Raw genomic sequence first — 21,338 nt, forward strand, 5'->3', positions numbered from 1 at the left:
CTGCTAGCCAAAGAGAGAGGCTTCCTCAAGAAAACGTCCAGAACTGTAGACTTGGGGACAGACAGGGGCAGGGTCTTCAAGGGGCAGCGCATGGACGGTGACGAGCTCTGGGCCCAGCTGCCTGGGTTGACTCCAGCTCCTCTTGATGCTGGGTGAGTTATCCAGTCGCTCAGGCTCTGAGTCCTTCATCTGAACGATGCAGGTCATAAAGGTATCTACCCTGGAGTGCTGTTGTGTATGTAGAATGAGGTACTGCACAAAATCAGAGCTCAATGACCTTGGTCGTTATAATCATCAAGGAGCATGGCTTATGATTTTTAAGAGAAGGTGTAGTTTTAGCACTTTGGGGTGCTGTTCTTGGCAGGATGGAGACAAATAGGTTCAGAAAACAGGGAGAAGTCCAAGAATGGCCTTTGCAATGGTTCAGCTAGAACCATTCATTAACATGGCAACGTGTGTCCTCCAGATGCATTTGCTGTGACTTGAAATTCTAGAACTGCGTCTCCTTCAGTGGTTCAAGTAGATCTGAAATGCAGGCCTCTGGCAAAGGGTTCTCTCCAGAGACAGTAATGTTTCCCTTTTCTCTTTTGCAGACCTCAGAGGATGAGCCTTCTGAAAAGGATGCCCTGCAGCCGGGCCGCAACATTGTAGCCGCGGGCTATGCACTCTATGGAAGTGCAACACTGGTGGCTCTTTCCACTGGGCAAGGAGTGGACCTCTTCATGCTTGACCCAGTAGGTACCCAATAAGGCCGTATGGGCCTTTGTGCTTTAATGCCTGTCTGAGATAATTTCCTAGTCATTCCTAATACTTGCTTTGGGGGCCAGAGAGTCTAGTTTGGAGAGCCAACAGAATCATCTAAAAACATTAAGGACCTCTGTTCAAGTGAAGGCATTTGAGGGGTTCTACAGAGTCAGTCGTAGCAACTCAGGCCCTGTTCTTAAGGAATTTATGACCAAAAAATGCATTCAACTTCTTTGGTTTATGGGAATACAATGACTTAAGAATCCCAATGATGCCAATTTCCAGACAGAAGCATGGTTTCTTTAGAGTAGCACCATCCAATAGAACTTTCTGTGATGACTGGCTATGTTCTGTAATCTATACTGCCTGTTACGGTGGCCACTAGCTTCCTGTGACCATTGAACATTTGCAGTGTGGTTAGTGTGACTAAGAAACTGGGTTTCTAATTTTTATTTCTTTTTAATTAACTTAAATAGCCACATGTGACTAGTGGCTACCCTACTGGACACCAGTTTGGAGGACTTCCCCTAATACACATGTTCTTCCCAATGGGAGGAGTGACTGGTAGAAAGCTATTGTATCAGATTCTGTGTTGTTCTCCACACTTTCCACAATGAGAAAATGCTCAGTAGCAGAAGGGGAAGAAGCACAACCTTTGGGTAGATGAAAAATATGATAGCACAACGCTGTTTGGAGGACGAAATAATTGGATAAAGACACAAGAGTTCAAAAATAAAGGGTGAGCCTTCATGGCAAATGTACATTAAAAATGTTCAGGAGAAATTTTGGAAAATATGTGTAACTTATAGAATTTCTCTTTTAAATGCTGGATGCTTTGCTTATGACTTGTGAACTACTTTGCTAAATATAATCAGGTCTTGTGAAAACTCAAATAATTTTGACCAAAGTCCATTTCAAAATTTCCAGTATTCCGTGAAGCAAAAGCTGTTGTTCAGTATTTCAACTTAATTTGAAATTACAAATGTTTATTGAGCATCTAGTGTGTCCCCAAATACCATTCTAGGCAGTGGAGGGAGATAATGCACTGATCAAACAAACATTTTAGACAAACATTTCAGGATTTTACACTTTACAACCACACAACTCAGATTGGGACTTGAACTCACTGTCTTTTAATTGAGATCACACACCTGGTCTCAGGTCTCAGGTTCTTTATGTCTCATCACAGAAAGAATTCAGTGAGAGACAAAGTGATAGGTGAGAAGTGGATTTACTTAGAGAGATACATATTCCATACACAGAATCCGTCTCAAAAGGCGAGAATGGCCACAGGACATGGGGTTGTCTTGGAAAGTGAGAGTGGCCAAAGCAGAAACATACTCCACAGACAGAGTGTGGGCCATCTCAGAAGGCAAGAGGCCCGGAAATATGAGGTGGTTAGCTTTTTACGGGCTGAGTAATTTCATAGGCTAACGAGTGGGAGGGTTATTCCAACTATTTTGGGGAAGGGGAGGAAATTTCCAGGAATTGGGCCACTGCCCACTTTTTGGCCTTTTATGGTCGTCCTTGGAACTGTTATGGTGCTGGTGGGTGTGTCATTTAGCATATGCTGGTGTATTACATTGAGCGTATAACGAGGCTCAAGGTCCACTGGAAGTCAAGTCTTCTGCCATCTTGAGCCTAACTGGTTCTAACCAGTTTTTGTTGTGTCCTCAATGGCTCTGTCATTCTTTTAAAGGTTGTGCCCTGCCCCCTTCTTTCCTGTTTCACATGTGAGTGGATGGAAGGGGGTTACAAATTTCAAAACAGTTAAACTAAACTTTATAGTATGGAAATCTGGTATCTTTTATTTTTTAAAATTTTTATTTATTTATTTATTATTTTAAAAATTTATTTATTTATTTATTTATTTATGGCTGCATTGGGTCTTCGTTGCTGCACGTGGGCTTTCTCTAGTTGCGGCGAGCAGGGGCTGCTCTTTGTTGCGGTGCGTGGGCTTCTCATTGCTGTGGCTGCTCTTGTTGCGGAGCATGGGCTCTAGGCACACAGGCTTCAGTAGTTGTGTCACGTGGGCTCAGTAGTTGTGGCTTGCAGGCTCTAGAGTACAGACTTAGTAGTTGTGGTGCACGGGCTTAGTTGCTCGGCGGCATGTGGGGTCTTCCTGGACCAGGGCTTGAACCCGTGTTCCCTGCATTGGCAGGCAGATTCTTAACCACTGCGCCACCAGGGAAGTCCATCTGGTACCTTTTAAAGTCTAAATTTTTCACATATAAACCCATCAGAGCAAAACTCATTGCTGTGTCGGTTTACTGATGCTCTAATTTCTCCTTATTTTCATAGAAGCAGGAATCTGTAGTTCACAAATAATGTTACTGAGCCCAAGCTCGTTCTGCTTGCTGCACGACAGCCAATAAATTGGGAGACAAGGTGTTGAGGCAAGGAATAGCGACTTTATTTGGAAAGCCGGCAGACCGAGAAGATGGCAGGTTAGGGTCCCCAAAAAACTATCTGACTGGGGTCTGGATGCCAGTTTCATTTATAGAACAGAGACTGGGAGGAGGTGAGGAAGTGAAGTAAAGAGGCCATTAGTTTTGCCTGTCTTGGCCAACATCAGGAGGGGATGTGTTAATTTCTTCTTTTCTGCAGCCATTCACAGGTGGTCAAGGTCAGATTATCTCCCTGTGAGCTGAGCAAAGGCACTTTAGTTTAACATTCAGCCACAGGGTAAGGGTTCCCTGTGGCAGTCCATTATGTATGATTATAATAACAGAAGCAACGAAAAGCAGAGGTTAAAGTCAAAGAAACAGATTGAACATGCAGTCTGATTTAACTCTTCCCTGTTACAATAATACTCTCAGAATAGTAGCTGACAGTTAGACAGTGCTTATTAAGTGGTGGATAGGTATCTGTTCTAAGCAACTTGCATATATTAATGCATTTAAGCCTCACAACAGCCCTGTGAGGGTAGGTCCTACTATTATTCTCATTTTCAGATGAGGAAAGTGAGGCACAGAGAGGGTAAGTAACTTGCCCAAGGTCATGCTAGTAGCAGTGGAGCCAAGCGTCACACTCAGGCTGTGATAATTGTGATTTATAAGAAAAACATATATTTGATCATTCAGATTGAAACAGGAGGGAAGGGGACAGAGCACGACCTTTGAAAGAATGACATAGCCCGAGGACATGACATAAACTGACTAGAACCAAATGGGTCCAAGATGGCAGACAAGTCGACTTCCACTAGACCTTGAGCCTCAGTATATGCTCACTGTAACACATCAGCAAGCTAAATGACACACCCACAGGTGCCATGAGAGTTCCAAGACTGACCATAACGATCAAAAAGTGGGTGGTGGCCCAGTTCCTGAAAATCCCTGCCCCTTCCTGAAATAGCTGGACTACTCCTCCCACTCATTAGCCTATGAAATTACCCACCTCTATAAAAACTGACAACCCCATACCCTGGTGCCTTTCTCACCTTCTGAGATGGTCCACACTCTGTCTGTGGAGTGTTTCTCTATAAATAAATCCACTTCTGGGCTTCCCTGGTGGCGCAGTGGTTGAGAATCTGCCTGCCAATGCAGGGGACACGGGTTCGAGCCCTGGTCTGGGAGGATCGCACATGCCGCAGAGCAACTGGGCCCGTGAGCCACAATTGCTGAGCCTGCGCGTCTGGAGCCTGTGCTCCGCAACAAGAGAGGCCGTGATAGTGAGAGGCCCGCGCACCGCGATGAAGAGTGGCCCCCACTTGCCGCAACTAGAGAAAGCCCTCACACAGAAACGAAGACCCAACACAGCCAAAAATAAATAAACAAATAAATAAATAAATAAAATAAAAATAAAATAAAATAAAATAAATCCACTTCTTACCTATCACTTTGTCCCTCACTGAATTCTTTCTGCAATGAGACATCAAGAACATGAGCTTCATTAAGTGCTGAAACCAGATGTGGGATCTCAGTTGGAAGACTGGGTTTTGGCCGGGTTTGAGTCCTAGCAGTGTGGGTACAAGTCCCAATCTGGGTTTAGGCTGTGTTCGAGTTCTGGCACAGGGGTTCAAGTCCCAATCTGAGGTGCACGGTTTCAAGACGACCAAAATATATTCCTCATATATTTGTTCTTCATCCATGGTTCCTGGCCCACAGCTCCCAAAACCCTTGGAATTTCCTAAGTGTTGAGAGTGCTAAAGGTGTCTTTTGTTATGGTAATGAGGTGACTTTTGGAAGGCTCCTAAAGATGGCGTCTGGTTTCCAATGGACCCAACCTCGTGATTAGGGGGTTGGGACTTTCAATCTCACCCCCTGGCCTCTGAGGAGGGGAAAGGGACTGGAGGTTGAATCAATTGCAAATGATTTAATCAATCATGCCTATAATACCTGTGTAATGAAGCCTCCATAAAAACCCAAAGGACTGGGTTCAGAGAGCTTCTGGGTTGAGACTGAGCCTGGAGAGGGCAGGGAAGCTCTTCACCATTTCCCTGTGCATCTCTTCCATCTGTCTGTTCCTGAGTTATAGACTTTTATAAGAAACCAGTAATCTAGTAAGTAAAATGCTTCTTTAAGTTCTGGGAACCACTGTAGCAAATTAACTGACCTGAGAAAGAGGTCCTTGATGCCAAAATCTTGGCTTTCCTGCATACCGATGCTGAACAGAAATGTGGAGACAGAGTTATGGAGAAGAAAGAAAGCTTTACTTCTTTGCCAGGCAAAGAGGGAACACAGTAAGATAGCGCCTCAAGAACTGTGCCCCGCTCCCTGGGGTATAGGGAGAGGTCTTATAGTCAGGGCTCATGGTCAGAGGTATGTGATAAGGATCAAGGCAGTAACAGTCTTGCATTCTTTCTTCTGCAAAGTTTCAAAAGGGTGGGGTTGCTGACAAGATTAGGGTTGTGCAGGGTCTCAGGGGGTCAGGTCTCCTAATCTTGATGAGCTTCTCTGGTGCCTTTTATCTTAACCTTAGGTGGTTTCATGGCTGCTCCTTTCTTAATTAGCAACTATTCGAATCTGCCCTTTGGAACTCAGGGAAAGTCATGCAGGCTGGAGTCTTGCCTGCAAGAAATGGGGGACAGAAAGGCCTCTACACCTGGGAACCCCACAGGGCCCTGCTTGGTTTCATCCTGGGAACCTCTGATTTATGTCCGGTCAGAATTATAGGTGACAACCTGGGTTTGGAACTGGCGTCTGAAGTGTCCCCACTTCGGGAGAGGGCAGACTTGTAGGACTGAACCCTTAACTTGTAGAATTTGATGCTATCTCTGTGTAGATAGTGTCAGAATTGAGTTGAATTTCAGACACATTGCTGGTGTCCGAGAATTGCTTGGTTGAATTGTTGCAGGAAGGGGGACCCCTTCCAGGGCCCGAGAGTGGGCTCTTGTCTAACATTTAGAAATGAATTGTCCAAGGAGACAGGTGCTGACAAAGCAAGAGACTTTATTGGGAAGGAGCACCCAGGCGGAGAGCAGCAGGGTAAGGGAACCCAGAAGAACTGCTCTGCCAGGTGGCTCACAGTCTTGGGTTTTATGGTAATGGGATTGGTTTCGGGGTTGTCTCTGTCCCATCATTCTGACTGAGGGTCCTTCCTGGTGGTACCTGCATCGCTCAGCCAAGAAGGATTCCAGCAAGAAGGATTCTGGGAGGTTGGTAGGATATATATATGGATTGGGGTCTCCTCTCTCTTTTTGACCTTTACCGAATTCTTCCGGTTGGCGGTAGCTTATTAGTTCCATGTTCCTTACCAGGACCTCCTGTTGTAAGATGACTCATGCAAGTGGTTACTATGGTACCTGACCAGGGCGGGCAGTTTCTGTCAGTGGTTCCCTTAACAGTATGTGTGGAACTCCTCCGCTACCCACCCCCCCAATACACACACATAAACACACACACAGAGGAATTGGCCTTGGCACACCAATTCACAGGCAGTTTTGTGCTTAACTGTTATACCAGACAATTTTGAATAAACTCTCTCAATTACAAGCAAAGTATCTCCAAGAACATTCTGAAGTGGTTCTAAGGGTAGTAGGGAGGTGCCTTTGGCTCAGGGGTCGAGCTGAAGGATTCTAGAGACACAGCTCATGCTTTCCACGTTCGGTCACGATAGGGGGGCCCAGTCTGGATACAGGTAGGCCAAACAGCTTGATTACACATCAGAAAGAAGAGACGAACCATAGCATGCTCTCTGCTGAGCTCTCTTTATTAGCCTGAAAACCCTTTGGATCACATCACCCTACTACAAAGGACACTTGAGCAAGGACCCAGTGTATGAAGCTGAGGACTAGTTTGAAAGGTTGACTTCAAGTTGAAGCAGCTTATGGCAATTGTCACAGGTAGAAAACCATAGAGGGTGGCCAGCAGGTTACTCAGGCAGGGCCTCACAGGACAGAGTTCCTTGGTGGGGCAACAAGAGCCTGCCTGATCTGTGAGTTTGCAGGGCTGGTAATTTGATTTTGTCAGAGCACACATTTTGTTCAGGCACAGAGGGACCACCTCACGTTAACCAAACTCTCAATTGTGGTATAAGCCACAATGACAAGACATTTGTTTACAAACGGCAGATATCATTTCTGGGTGACAAGTATATGGTGCCTGACAATCAGGTACCCTCTTCTCAAAGCTGTGGGAGGCCCTTTTAATATTCAGTGGGTGCCAGTGATCACACAGTCAGAAAAAGGCATTTATTTTCCAGGTTAGAGTAAGGCTCCACAGCCAGTTCCTCCATCCCACAATAAGGAACAACTCTCCAGGGGCCTGAGTGTCTACACCCACAGCCCCTGGGGTGGATAAATAAGTGAAGACATTATTTAGACAACAGTATCTGTCTTTGATCTTTGCTGATAAACAAAAAGAAAAGGATCCTGGCTAAACTAAGTGAAGGACTTACTGTATTAATGGGAAAGCTCAGGCCCCAGGCTAGAGATGGGCAGGTCTGGGAAGCAGGATTCACAGGAACGGTCCCACAGGACAGCCAGTCTGGTCTGGACACCACCCCTGATGCTGTGTCTCTCGCTCAGGTTTCAAATGCCAGGGAGGAGTATCTATTTTGCTAAGCTCAGTCAGGTGCCTGACCTTGGGCTAGAGGAGGCCCAGCTTAGAGTCTTCTTAGACTGGCATCCAATGAGAAAAGTTAATTATTCAAAGACAGTTCGGGTGCTTTTAGGACGTGGAACTCCATGCTGAGCTGTTCCAAAGCAACAAATGTCCAGAGCAAGTTATTAAAGCTCATGATCCAGAGACCATCAAGTACTTCCCTGCAACATAAGAAGCTGGTTTACTAGCAAGGGAGAAGGCACTCTGGAGGAACCGTGAGGCATCGTGCTCAGAGGGGGTTGGCTTGGGCTTATTATAGCACTTGGGGTTTTGCTTGATGATTCTAAGGAGTATTTGAGAAAGAGAGGGTCAGCTCTGGATTGGGTGTTGTCTAGATGTGGGTACAATGAATGATTGTGTATCTCAGTTTGTATGTAGGAGGTGGGAAGTTTAAAATGAGGGTAGAGATTCATTGGTAAAGAAGCACTCATCACTCACATTTGGCAGAAGAGAGGCGTGTCGAGTTGTTTTCACACTTGAGTATCCTCATCATTGTCTTATTTCGGACACGGTCAGTGTGGCCTTGTCCCTTTGTGGGAGTGTTGTAGATGTTCATTAGGAGCCTTCTAGCTGTGGGCTGTCATCTTGGGGGATTTTTACTTTCTCAGTCTTCAAAGTTTAATCAAAACTGATTAGATTTCCAGGGTCTGATTTTCTTCCTAGTGACTTAGAGAGACATCCCGCCTTTCAAAGTGAATCTGCAGCTAGCTAATTACATTCCTAGGGATGAGACCATCAGCACTCTAATTCTGAGGATTTAAAAAACATTTTTTTATCAACTATTCCTCATGCTGAGCGAATACAGTTTCTGATTGAAGGGATTTCTCTTTACCCCTATAAGAGTAGTTGGGATACAAGGAACTTTGAATGGTTTCCAACACTGAGTCGTTAAGATAAACAAAATAACTGGGGACTTCCCTGGCGGTCCAGTGCTTAAGACTCCACGCTTCTGATGCAGGGAGCACAGGTTCGATCCCTGGTTGGGGAACTAAGATCCCACATGCCTCACCGTGTGGCACCCCCCCCCCCCAAAAAAAAAAGCTGAACTGAATGTGGAAGAGGATGGCAAAAACAGTATAGGAAATACAGGATAAATAAATTAAAGAAAAATAACTGGACCACAAATTAGTGGTCTAACTGCATCCCCCACCTTCATGACAAATCCCGTTTGAGTAAGTTCTTCCTCTCATTGTTGATGGCCCAAATCTTCCTGAAAACATTAGGAATTAACCGGGGGTGAGAACTTGGGGGATAAATACAGCTAGGTTCTTTACAAATGCGTAACCTAGCTACGGTGAAAGTTACGAAGGAAATTTTCCCTCTTTTTCCTTTGAATTATTTTTTTTCTTGTTGTATCACCGCTTGAGCTGCCTGTGCAGGGTCCACACTGTCACTGTTCTTTATATAACTCATAAAAACATCACTGGGCAGGCTGCAGAGGACCTGGCAAACCCCAGGGTTCTTTGAGCAGACCCACATCTTCTACTGTTCTCTGGTTGTTGGAGGTGTGTGCTGTTGGCTTCTGTTTCCTGGAATGTCTCTTCTTCCTGGTGTTTCTCTTCACCTTTCTAGGCTCTTGGTGAATTTGTCCTGGTGGAAAAAGATGTCAAGATTAAAAACAAAGGAAAGATCTACAGCCTCAATGAGGGCTATGCCAAGTATTTTGATGCTGCCACCACAGAATATGTGCAGAAAAAGAAATTTCCTGAGGTGAGTGAAGAAAGCTAAGGCAGAAGGTGGGGGGAATGCTGTCTCAGTGGGTTCCTGATTCGGGGATGGCTGTCGGGGCCTGGCTGAAAGAGGTTGGTGCCCCTGTTTATGGCTCTGGCCCGTATGAGAATGGCGGACTTTCTTCATAAGCAATCAGTATCTTTCATAGCTAAAACTTACGTACTATAGATAATACTCCCCAGGTGAGTTTTTCCAGGAGAAATTGTCTATGAAGAAGGCAGAGACCAATGTTTCAAAATCCAGAGTTTCAGGCCAGAGCATCTCCCCTGTCATTTTTTGCTGAGCTACCACCAGTGCTGATTCTGGTCACTTACTTGTATTTAGGTGGAATAATTACGTTCAAAAGTACCATTCATATGCTCTAATATCAGGGCCTGGGGTTTACTCCAAGTTTTAGGAAGGTCTTTGGCTCTCAGTGTGATCACAGAGTCCTGGACTTCATGTGGCTACTAATATAGCCCAAACAATCTAGTATGTATATCTGCCATACAAAGAGTGCTTTTAAGACAGGTGTGGGAAGGAGTCAGAGCATTTCCAGATCAAGAATGTGAAGTCTGACCTACACTGGAAGTGGCTGGAAAAACAGTGGTGTGACGTGCCAGCCTGGCTGTCCCTGGAAGCCCTTCACGAGCTCCAGGGAGAAGGAGCTCAGGATTCCAGAGGGTCCAGAGCAGTTAGTCAACAGGGTGGTGGGACCTGCCTCTGCTGCCTTAAATGGAAGCTTTAGAGAGTTTTCTTCTTTCTCTGTTCTGTTTGTTCTTTAAGCAAAATTCTTAGAAGTGCAGTCTCCTGTACCTCTCCTTTGCTGTCATGCACAAACCTGTTAGATATCTTAAGGGCAGAAGTAACAGGATATGAATTGTGAGGTTGATAAAGTCAAAATTATTTACAAGTTCCCAGTCTTGAAGATGATTTCATGGTTGTTCCCATTCTAAACTAAGATGCGCCTCTTTTAGAACCCATAAAGGAAGATACTTATTTTACCACTGAAAAACCAAACTCGTATGAAAAAAAACCCATAAATCTTTTTGAAGGAGAAGTTGCAAACTGAGAAAAAAAGTAATCACCACACATATGACCGACAACAGGTGAACAGTCTGTCTACACAAGGACCAAAATACAAGGATGAACACCCAAACAGAAAACCAGGCAAAGGGCACAATAGTGCAAGTCATGGAAGAAACAAATATCCAGTCAGCAAATGGGAAGATGCTAATAAAAAAGAAATGCAAATTAAAATGCAACATTGTTTCCACATATGAGATTTGCATAGATCTAACAGATGAATAGTGCTCAGTGGTGTGGGAAAATAAGCACTCTCATAAAATGTTAAAGGAAACATAAATGCCACAACCTTTCCGGGGGGTGGCAATCTGGCAATATGATTTCAAATATTGAATATTCAAATCTTTTGACTTAGTTAATCCTAAATTTCCCCTGGAAACTGATCCTAAAGAACTAATAGGTCAAATAAAAAAAGATAAATGAACAAGGATATGTCACTGCAGCATTGTTTATAACAACAACAAAGGAACAACTGAAGTATTGTATCCATCAGGAAGGATTGGTTGGGGGCATCCGCAATATTCTAGTGAAATATTGTGCCACGCATCTATTCATCCATTAGGAAGGTAAGTGCTTCTTTATATATTGGTAGTGAAACATGTCCACAAAATACACATATATATGTGAACGTATTTATGCACACAGATATATATATAGTATGTATGTATGCATAACATGTCTTAAAAATGTGCCATCTTGTTAATAGTTGTTTCTGGAAGTTGAGGTTTTAGGGTTCTTCACTTTCTCTTGTGAAAGTGAAGTGAAAGTGAACCTAGAACTCCACATGTCCAACTCTGACCCTCCTATCCCCCACCCCCCACTAAACATACACCCCCAAGCCTGCTCCTTCCTGGTTCTTCTTCTCTTGATCCATACTGCCTCAACCATCATACTCATTCCCAACAACATTAAGGGAGTGAGTCGAGAGGATTACCTCTTTCTTATGCCCATGTCTAATCATTCACTTGGTGTTATCAACTCTACTTCCTAAATATCTCTCAAGTTAGTCCATTTTCTTTATCCCTATGGCCATTGGTCTAATTCAGACCTGTGTTCTTTTACCTACTGAGAAGTCTCTTAATTGGCATCTGAAGGTGTTTTTATATACTTAATATCATTGTGTGAATAAAATGGAGGAGGCAAAATCTCCCATGTAATTTTTTTTTTTCCCATGTAATTTTTAAAGTAACAACCTAAGTAGTGCTTTCAAGAAATCTCACGTAAATGAAATTCAGTAAGTATTTTCCCAGCACGTACTTTTTGCCTCACACCAGGCTGGGCTCAGGGAATGCCAAGATCAAGCAGAAAGTCTTTTCCCCAAGGGCGTCACAGACTGATGGAGGGGCCTGGCTTATGAATATAAATGCTTATGAAATCAATGCATTTTATTGTGGCTGATGCCTCACAAAACACTGGATATCTGCCCTGAGGAATTTTGGTGTTTCTCTGCACTGTCAGAGAATTATTAGATTAGACACAGAAATGTCAGATGGGTCACTGAATGAGGAAAAGCAAACCTGCCCAAACCATTTCATCAGATAGTCATGCCTTACCTGACATGCCCTACTTGAGGGAAATTATGGACTTTGTTTTTTTCAGAACAAATATTCTTTTCATTACATGACTAATGAAATTGAGGTTTATAAGGAAGTTGTTGTATTTCTTTGCATGATTTCTAAGGCTCTTTAAAATAATTTTGCCAGTGAATAAACACTGCTTACACTAAGTGCAGAAGTTATCATGGTTCAAGGGAGTCTGGTTTTCAGAAAGCTGAAAAGTGCTCTGAACTCTGGGGGCCAAGGAGGAGATTCAAGGAGCAGCCAAACAGTTGGCGTTTGTCTGTACTTCCTTTTTCTTTCTTTTTAAAAATTTTTTTTTTTTTCTTGTTAGCTTCTGTCTTAGGACACATATTGTCTCTCACTTTAAGTAGTCCAACATTTAATGAGTCCAATCACTAGTTGAGGTTTGGGGGTGCCTAATGAATGGAATGCTCAGTTATATAATATTTTCAATTCCTAAGCTAGTGGGTGGAAGAAGGAGGCCCTGGAATGCAGAGGTCGCACCAGCTGGATGTGTGACCTGAAGCAGGTGCTGAGTGATTGCTAAGCTCACTGCATCTTGTCTCTTCCCTCTCTGCCTTCTAGGATGGCAGTGCTCCCTACGGGGCCAGGTACGTGGGCTCCATGGTGGCTGACGTGCACCGCACCCTGGTCTATGGAGGGATCTTCCTGTACCCAGCGAACCAGAAAAATCCGAAGGGCAAGGTAACTCTCCTTTGTCTGCTGGCTGAACCCGTTCAGGGAACCAGTCAGAATTCGCTTTCTCATGCCTGCTTTTTGGCTACTGCCCTGTCCTTGGCATGTCTGTCTGCGAGTGGCCAGGTGGAAGAGAAACGAAGTCTGTATCCCATTAGTGAATTCTGAGGCTGTGGTAGAAGGTGTGGAGAAGGAGGCGGCTGAAGTTGTTGTTATTGGTGATGGTCACTGGCCTTCACTTCCGCGGGCCTCACGCCCCTCAATTCACTGTGAGTCAACTGTGTTCATCTCCCACTTTCCCCATGCTGTGTCTATCTTTCAGCTTCATCAGCAACTGATTTTGCATCATAGACCCTTTTGAGAATTTAATGAAACTTATGGACCCACTTCCCAGAAGAAAATTACATGTAAACATACACATTACATATGTTTTCAGGCGGTTCACGATGATCTGAGGTCTACCCAAAAATTCCCTAGAGAGTTCCCAAAGTCCAGACTAAGCACTTCTGCTCAGAACTCATTCAATATTTCTGGAAAGGTAGCTCCTGGAAGGTCTCACTGCAACTTTATGATCCCAATGCATCTGTTTTGAATAGACACCACCATGGAAAGGTGTCTGATTTTTAGCCAGTCACAGAATCATAGGTAAGTAGACAAATCCAGACAAAGGCCTGTCGTATTCTCTGACACACCAACAAGTAGCCACATGTATATATATCTCTCAGCATGGGCGACCTGAATTATTGGAATGCCAGATTCAAAGCCACGATAAGAAATCTAACACAGCACATGAGACCAGAGAGGAGATTTTAATATGCAGATTGGTATGTCAGGCATTTTTTTTCACGTGAGTGTTTAGCTCACCTATATTTGCTGGTTGAACTAAGAGTCACAGATAAATCTGCTGGAGGAAAGAAAAGTGTTACGGAGTATTAAGTGAGATAGGGTAGAAGATGTGGAAATTCTTTTTTTGGCGGTGCTGCGCAGCATGCAGTATCTTAGTTCCTCGACCAGGGCTTGAACCCACGCCCCTTGCAGTGGAAGCGTGGAGTCTTAACCACTGCACCACCAGAGAAGTCCCCTATATATTTTTTTTAAATGTGGAAATTCTTAAGTAGAACCGCTCTTGCCACGTACTCAACGGGGAGAACATTAAGACTAATTATTACTAATTATTAAGATGATTTAAAATGAGTCTGAAAATATCCACATATAATTACAAAAACATTTCCATAAGCATGTATAATTGCATACATAGATCTATATTCATAGCACCGTATTGAAAGTATCATTGGTTTCTGACCTCCATGTTTTAGCTCTCAAGGTCTCTGTGACCACATTTGTGTGTGTGGGTGCGTGGTTGGGTTCTCCTCCTATGTGCGCTTGTCTCTGTAGAGCAGTGTAGATATTGATCGTGGAAAAAAAATAGATTGCATGGCCTGCAGGTCAAGGTACCATGAAGATCTGGACATTGTGTTTTAAGATGCGTTTACTACAAGAATGGCATTTTAAGGTCAGAACAAACCTTGGCTCCGAGACAAGCTTTATGCAAGAATGCTGTGCTTATTTATTTGTTTGTTTGTTTACTTATTTATTTATTGTATCTGAATCAACATGATACAAACAAAAGCATGGTATGCTGTTTTCCCAAAATGGCAATAAATGCCCTCTACAGTCTTAATTTACTTTCTCCTCGATGCCTGGCTCTCCAACCCAGATTGGAGATATTTTGTTCCTCTCTTTGAAATAACAATAATTTAAAAATCAGCACAAGATATAACTATTTTCTCCAAGTAGTTTTAACAGATGCATTTCAAGAAAAGAATGGAAAGAAAAAGGCTGCACAGAGCTAGATCAACCACTTTGAAAGCTCGTTGCGGAAAAGGAGAAAATTTTTTAAACTACAGATTTTGTACCTGTGGGGGAAGGAAGGAGAAGATAGTATGATACTGAGTCAGAGCATGCAGCTAGAATGTCACCCTGAATCTAATGTGATGTGTGTGTGTGTCCGCTGTGGGTCAGGGGATGGGGAGGGAGTCAGAACATAATGACAGAAATAGATCCAGAAAGGACATTCAGTCAGCCCATTTCAATTCAATTCACCATATTCTAACTGGACACAGAACAGACACCTGCTAGTTCTCACAGTGACTTTTAGAAAGGCATTTCTTCCTCAGAACAGGCTCGGCCCTGGACCCATGTACCTGGCTTGACAAACAAAGGTGCAGGCTGATTTTTCCCCCCCATTTCTGCCCTCCACTGGGAGCCCCTGTGCAATGTACACGGTAGCCTTGTTTGGACACTCTCTACATGTCAGGCAGTACTAGGAATGGAGATGCCTCAAAGACCAACCTTGACAGACCCCTCCCCTGCCCTCTAGGGAGGGCGTCCAAGGAGGAAGGCAGATGTTAAACAAACTTCAGAGTCAGGACTGCTATGAAAGGGGAAGTACAGGATACTGTGAGAGAGCACGCAACGAGAGAGTTAACTAATTTAGTGTAAGGGGCCAAAAAGAAAGGCCATTTAAACACCAGCAAACTGTTCGGCCAAGTTGACACTTGAGATGTTCCTCCCCACGATGCGGGACACTGTGGTTATCCTGAGAGACTGGCCAGCACTCCTGAGGTGACCTTCTGATCCCATCCAAGCTTGACTCTTGACTGGCCATAAGGCCTGGCATATAGAGGCTCTTAACCGGGCCCCGCAGAATCAGTTCACCTCATTGCGGAACCAAAGAGAAATGAGTACCTAGATCTCATACTCCCAAGTGAGAAGGCCAAGCTCTCATAAGCACAAAGGTCACAAGACAGGTAGATATCAACCAGAGGTGTCCCCAAAGGCATATGTGATCAGTATCAGCTGAGACACCCAGCCTTCTGGAGAGCGTAGGGCTCGGGCAGCCGGCTCCGCTGAGACGCGCAAACGCACTCGCACTAACGAGACAGCAGTTGAGCAGTTGGAATTCCTCGTGGAGCTTTAGGGGCATGGCTTGGGAATTTTGACCAGTTGCAACACTTGTCTGCCTGACTCTGTTCCTCTGCAGCTCCGGCTCTTGTATGAGTGCAATCCTGTGGCCTACATCATCGAGCAGGCAGGAGGCATGGCGACCACAGGCACCCAGCCTGTGCTGGACGTGAAGCCTGAGGCCATTCACCAACGAGTCCCCCTCATTCTAGGGTCCCCGGATGATGTGCAGGAATATCTCACCTGTGTACAGAAAAACCAGGCAGGCAGGTGGTGAGTCTGACCCCTCAAGCCCTCTTCTCTTTGTGTTGTACCTTGTTAAGGACCCTAGATGAATGATAGGTGAGTGAATGCTGGTGATGAGAAACAAAAGGCAAATCCACCAAATCACATCCAGAAGAGCAGTGGCCAAGTGCTCACGACAAGTCTAGAAGCCAGAGGCGAGTCTGTGGTCAGTGTAAAGGGCTAAAAATAAAACCCACATGTGAAAAGAACAACTTTGATTTGTCTTCTGTCATGAACAGTGACAAATAGGGTTGTGATTCTAAGTCTATCAGCCCAAGTAATCAGCAGCTGTCCACTTGTGGGCAAAAGGTACAGAGATCAGTTAAGAATTTGTCTTGGTTTGCTTAAAATTTGAACCTAGTGTCTGAGTCCTATAGTGATTAATTTCCTTTCTTATAAAATAGATATGTATATTTTATATATATACTTATTATATATACTTATATATATTCAAGATATATAAATATATACATTATATATATTTAAATATATAAATGGCTGACTTAATTTCTTAGAAGTTTTTGTCTTATTGTGGATAGGTTTTGAGTTAGAAATCTCATGGGTATTAAATTCTAAAATTTTGGATCAAGCCTTTATTAGGAGCAATGATTTGGATAACCAACAACTATTTTTTTTTTTTTTTTTGATGAAAGATGCCTTTATTTATTTATTTATTTATGGCTGTGTTGGGTCTTCGTTTCTGTGCGAGGGCTTTCTCTAGTTGCGGCAAGTGGGGGCCACTCTTCATCACGGTGCGCGGGCCTCTCATTATCGTGGCCTCTCTTGTTGCGGAGCACAGGCTCCAGACGCGCAGGCTCAGTAATTGTGGCTCACGGGCGTAGTTGCTCTGCGGCATGTGGGATCTTCCCAGACCAGGGCTCAAACCCATGTCCCCCGCATCGGCAGGCGGATTCTCAACCACTGCGCCACCAGGGAAGCCCCCAACAACTATTTTAATAGAAAAATGTGGTCACCTATTGACAAAGCCACATGCTAATTGGAATTAATATTTAAAAATTAATACCTACTTTTCTCAACCTCTTGACTTTTCCTTTTTAATATTTTCAGGAAATATTTTAATCTATCCTAGGCCCCAACCACAATGCACTGGTTAATGACCCTTCATTTGTCCAAATTATGTCTAGATTCGGATGGGGTGGCATATGCATCAGAAATCTCAGCTTGCTTTTCCAAGAGTTGCTATATATGTTTATGGACCTGGAGGCCAAAAATACCTAATGAAATATTCACAAACAAATCCAGAAATATTTAAAACAAAGATACATCAGGACAAAATCAGGCTTAACTCCAAAATTCAAGAATGATTCAATATTAGAAAATCCAGGGACTTCCCTGGTGGCACAGAGGTTAAGAATCCGCCTGCCAATGTAGGGGACACAGGTAGAGCCCTGGTCTGGGAAGATCCCACATGCCGTGGAGCAACTAAGCCCATGCACCACAACTACTGAGTCTGTGTGCCACAACTACTGAAGCCTGCGTGCTTAGGGCCTGTGCTCCGCAACAAGAGAAGCCACGGCAACGAGAAGCCCGCGCACCGCAACGAACAGTATCCCCCGCTCACCGCAACTAGAGAAAGCCTGCGGGCAGCCACGAAGACCCAATGCAGCCAAAAATAATAAAATAAATAAACGAATTAATTTAAAAAAGAAGAAAATCCATTAAATAATGCATTAGATTAAAGCAAAAGGCAGTGGTGGGGAGGTGGGGGCTAGGAGAAACCATGGGAAGAAACATTCCTTTACCACTTTAGCTTTGGACAAAGTAGTTCATACCACCCAAAGATGGATTTCAATTTGGATATAATTCAGGATTCAGTAGTGTTCCTCTGTCCACCTCTGCTTGGCAGCAGTAACAGAAGCAGTAAAATTTAATACGTAATCGAAAAATTTTTGTCTTCCTCCACAAAACACAAAGATTTTCTAGGAAAAATTCTGATTCTAACCAATGGGCTATTAATACTTCATTAGACATTTCATCAGAAACTTTCTTTATTGGAAAGATTCAAACTGAAGTCTTCACTTCTTAGGAATAAATTGATGTGGTGAGCACATGGTTTCAGGACTACACAGCCAGGAGGAGAAGGAGTTTTTGGAAACGAAGGTGGATGATAGCACCTTCAATCATGGTCTGTGTTGCTTTGATGAATGTGGTAGGTGCTCAGGGAAAGATCCATTCACTCACTACCCTTCTTCAAGCTGAGTCTCTTGGTCCCTGCACATCAAATCTAAGAACGGGAAACCAGGGGAGAGTATGGGACTCACATTCCATTCTCAGTGGCTACATATCAAAGATTTGAGGGCATTGGTGCAATGGTGCCTGGGTGACAAGTGCTTTCATAGGCAGGGTCTGGAAAGACCCTCAGAAAGGAGTTGGGCTCTCTGGCCGAAGTGATCTGAGAATCCCTTTCCTCTTGGTTTCTCATTCCCTCCTGATTGCCTTCCCAGTTTAGATGCTTTTGTCTATCATCTCAGGAGAAATCCAGTTGTTCTTTCCATTTTCCAGCAGCCCCCAAAGTACCCTCTGCAGGTCTGGCCCCACTTGGAGAAGGTGGGACCATTCACTGGTTTCTATTGTATTTTGGGCAGATGAGCTTCAGCAGCTTGGGGGGTAAACCCATTAACACATCAAAAGGAGAGAAGCATTTTAATAGATACTCTTTAAAAATAAGAAGAAAACATGGTGTTTCAAATCAGTGAGACATGAATGACTGGTGTTTGAATAATAAGCTAGTCATTTGGGGAAAAAAAAACACAACAACCCAAAACCTAGATCCCCAAACATGTTGCAGATGCATTTCAGAATTAAACATACAAAATAAAACTGTAAAGGTATGGCAAAAAGATAAAGAAGAATATATTTATGACCTTAAACGGGACCAAAAGACACAAAGCACAAGATATAAAGGAAAGACAGATGTGAATATATCAAAATAAAAACAATACACCACATAGTTAAAAGACAATTGATAGCTTAGGAGCTTCAAGATGGCGGAAGAGTAAGACGTGGAGATCACCTTCCTCCCCACAAATACATCAGAAATACATCTACATGTGGAACAGCTCCTATAGAACACCTACTGAATGCTGGCAGAAGATCTCAGACCTCCGAAAAGGCAAGAAACTCCCCATGTACCTGGGTAGGGCAAAAGAAAAAAGACAATTGATAGCTTAGGAGAAAATATTTGCAACCTATAACAAAAAATGAACATCAAGAATCATACATATTGAGAGGAAAAGGAAACTATCCTAGAGAAATAAATTAAGGATATAAAACTGCAATTTGCAGAAGAGAAAACACAAACAGTCAATAAACATGTGAAAAGATGGTTAGACTCTCTGATGATCAGGGAAATGTAAGTAAAATAACACCACTTTTCACTTATCAGATTGGCAGGGTACAATGAAGACTGAAAACATCAAATGCGCTAACAATGCAGGGAAATGACCCCGTTCCCTCTGCTGGTGAGAGAGATGGTGGGGACAGCCTTCTGGGAAGGCAATTTGGCAGTTCTGTTTAAATGGACAGCCCCTCTGGCCCAGTAGTCCTACACTTTGGTAGGTATAAAACAGCCTATATTAGTCTTTTAAAAATTAAGTATTGCTTGTAATGGCAAAAAGATAAGAGCAATTTAAATGTCCACCTGTAGGGAGATAGTTGATTTGTTGTGCAGCAGTTTAAATAAGTTGGGACTTACAAACCCACTCCAGTCTTTTATGAATATGGAAATAAATACCTTAAATAGTTTTATACAGAGGCATTCTTAACATCGAAATAGACAAATGCAGAAAGAAAGAAATATATCAGCTAGCACCCTAAGGTCTTTTGTTTCTTTTTAACCTGATGAGAATTAACATGTTCTTTACTCTCTGGCTTCGCTTTCATGAAATGAAATCTAATCGCTTTTTTTTTTTTTTTTTTTAGTGAGGAAGAGAATACAAATGAGAAAGATATGGAGGGAAAGTAGGAAATGGTGGGTGGGTCTATAAGGTGGGTCTGTATATCAGGGTTTTCCAGAGAAACAGAGCTGATAGGGGACACACACACACCTATGTTACAGTCTTGAGGCAGAATTCCTGCTTCCCTGGGAAACCTCAGTTTTGCTCTTAAGACCTTCAGCTGACAGAAGAGGCTGAAGGGGTTCAGGACAGGCCATCTCAAAATGTGCTGCTTTGGCATATTGATTATTTTGAGCTGAAGGCACTTGAGAATCAGCAGATCCAGGAAGAGCTTTCTGATCTGCCCTTTCTACCTAAAAGCAGGTCATGAAATTTCCCACGAGAGATGTGCCCTCCCTGTACCAGAAGGAGAAATACGTGCTTGTCACCAGAGACTGGGAGTCAACACGGAAGTGGATCTGTGTGAACAAACCTACTAAAATAACCCTCATCTTCTACTAGTTTTGCACCCCTCTGCCCCCATATACAGCTTCTAGTCACTTCCCCACAATTACTGCCCTTAGGCCAATCCCCTTTGTCTTGTCATTTTTTCACAGATTTATTATTTCTTTGCCTAAATGGTATAAAAGCTTTCACCTCTGGTCACTTCCTTGGAACTTCATTCTCTTGTAAAAGTCCCCATGTATGTGTAAAATTTAATAAAATGTGTATGATTTTCTTCTGTTAATCTGGCTTATGTCAGTTTAATTCTTAGGCAGGCCAGACACCCTAAGAAGGTAGAGAAGAATTTTTCCTTCCCTACATGCCCACTCACATCATCGAGAGAAAACTTTAGTTAAAGTCAACTGATTGTAAATGTTAATCACTTCTACACGGTATCTTCACAGCAACCTCTAGACTAGTGTTTGACCAAAGAACTGGGCACCATAGCCTAGTCAAGTTGACACATAGAATTAACCATCACAATCTGAAGTACAAATGAGGAAAGATGACCAAGCTATAATCATAGGGGAAAAGGGCATTTTGCAAATAGATATGACGTGATGCCACTTTCATAAAATAAAATTTTAAAAAAACGACAAAACTACATGATCCAGTCCTTCACATTTCACTAGTGGCTATAACTTCTGTGAAGTCTGCCAAGACCTACTTCTGTAATTATCTGTGCCTCCTTCCCCAGGGTTCTCATTGCATCTGTCTCTTCACTGGCTTCCTTGCATCTCTTCCTCTCTCTCTCTCTCTCTCTCTCTCTTTCTCTCTCTCTCACACACACACACACACACATACACACACACACACACGAACCAAGTACCATGCCTGGTGCTAGGGATTTA

General features: G+C 43.3%; 1 protein-coding gene across 2 annotated transcripts in view; it reads left to right on the plus strand.

The window, feature by feature from the left end:
• FBP2 (fructose-bisphosphatase 2) overlaps window positions 1–20,731 on the plus strand; it is a 39,067-nt gene extending 18,336 nt beyond the window's left edge. Inside the window, exons 4-8 of one of the 2 annotated variants that reach the window (XM_059924480.1) lie at window positions 594–734; window positions 9,360–9,497; window positions 12,728–12,847; window positions 15,882–16,075; window positions 20,365–20,731. In XM_059924480.1, coding sequence (XP_059780463.1) covers window positions 594–734; window positions 9,360–9,497; window positions 12,728–12,847; window positions 15,882–16,075; window positions 20,365–20,374 — 603 coding nt within the window. In that variant the 3' untranslated portion in view covers window positions 20,375–20,731. The remainder of the gene's footprint in view (window positions 1–593; window positions 735–9,359; window positions 9,498–12,727; window positions 12,848–15,881; window positions 16,076–20,364) is intronic. The other variant, XM_059924479.1, reaches the window with a different exon arrangement.
• Window positions 20,732–21,338: the final 607 nt, after the last annotated feature.

This window comes from Balaenoptera ricei, chromosome 6 (genome assembly GCF_028023285.1).
Source record: "Balaenoptera ricei isolate mBalRic1 chromosome 6, mBalRic1.hap2, whole genome shotgun sequence".
NCBI classification, from domain to species: domain Eukaryota; kingdom Metazoa; phylum Chordata; class Mammalia; order Artiodactyla; family Balaenopteridae; genus Balaenoptera; species Balaenoptera ricei.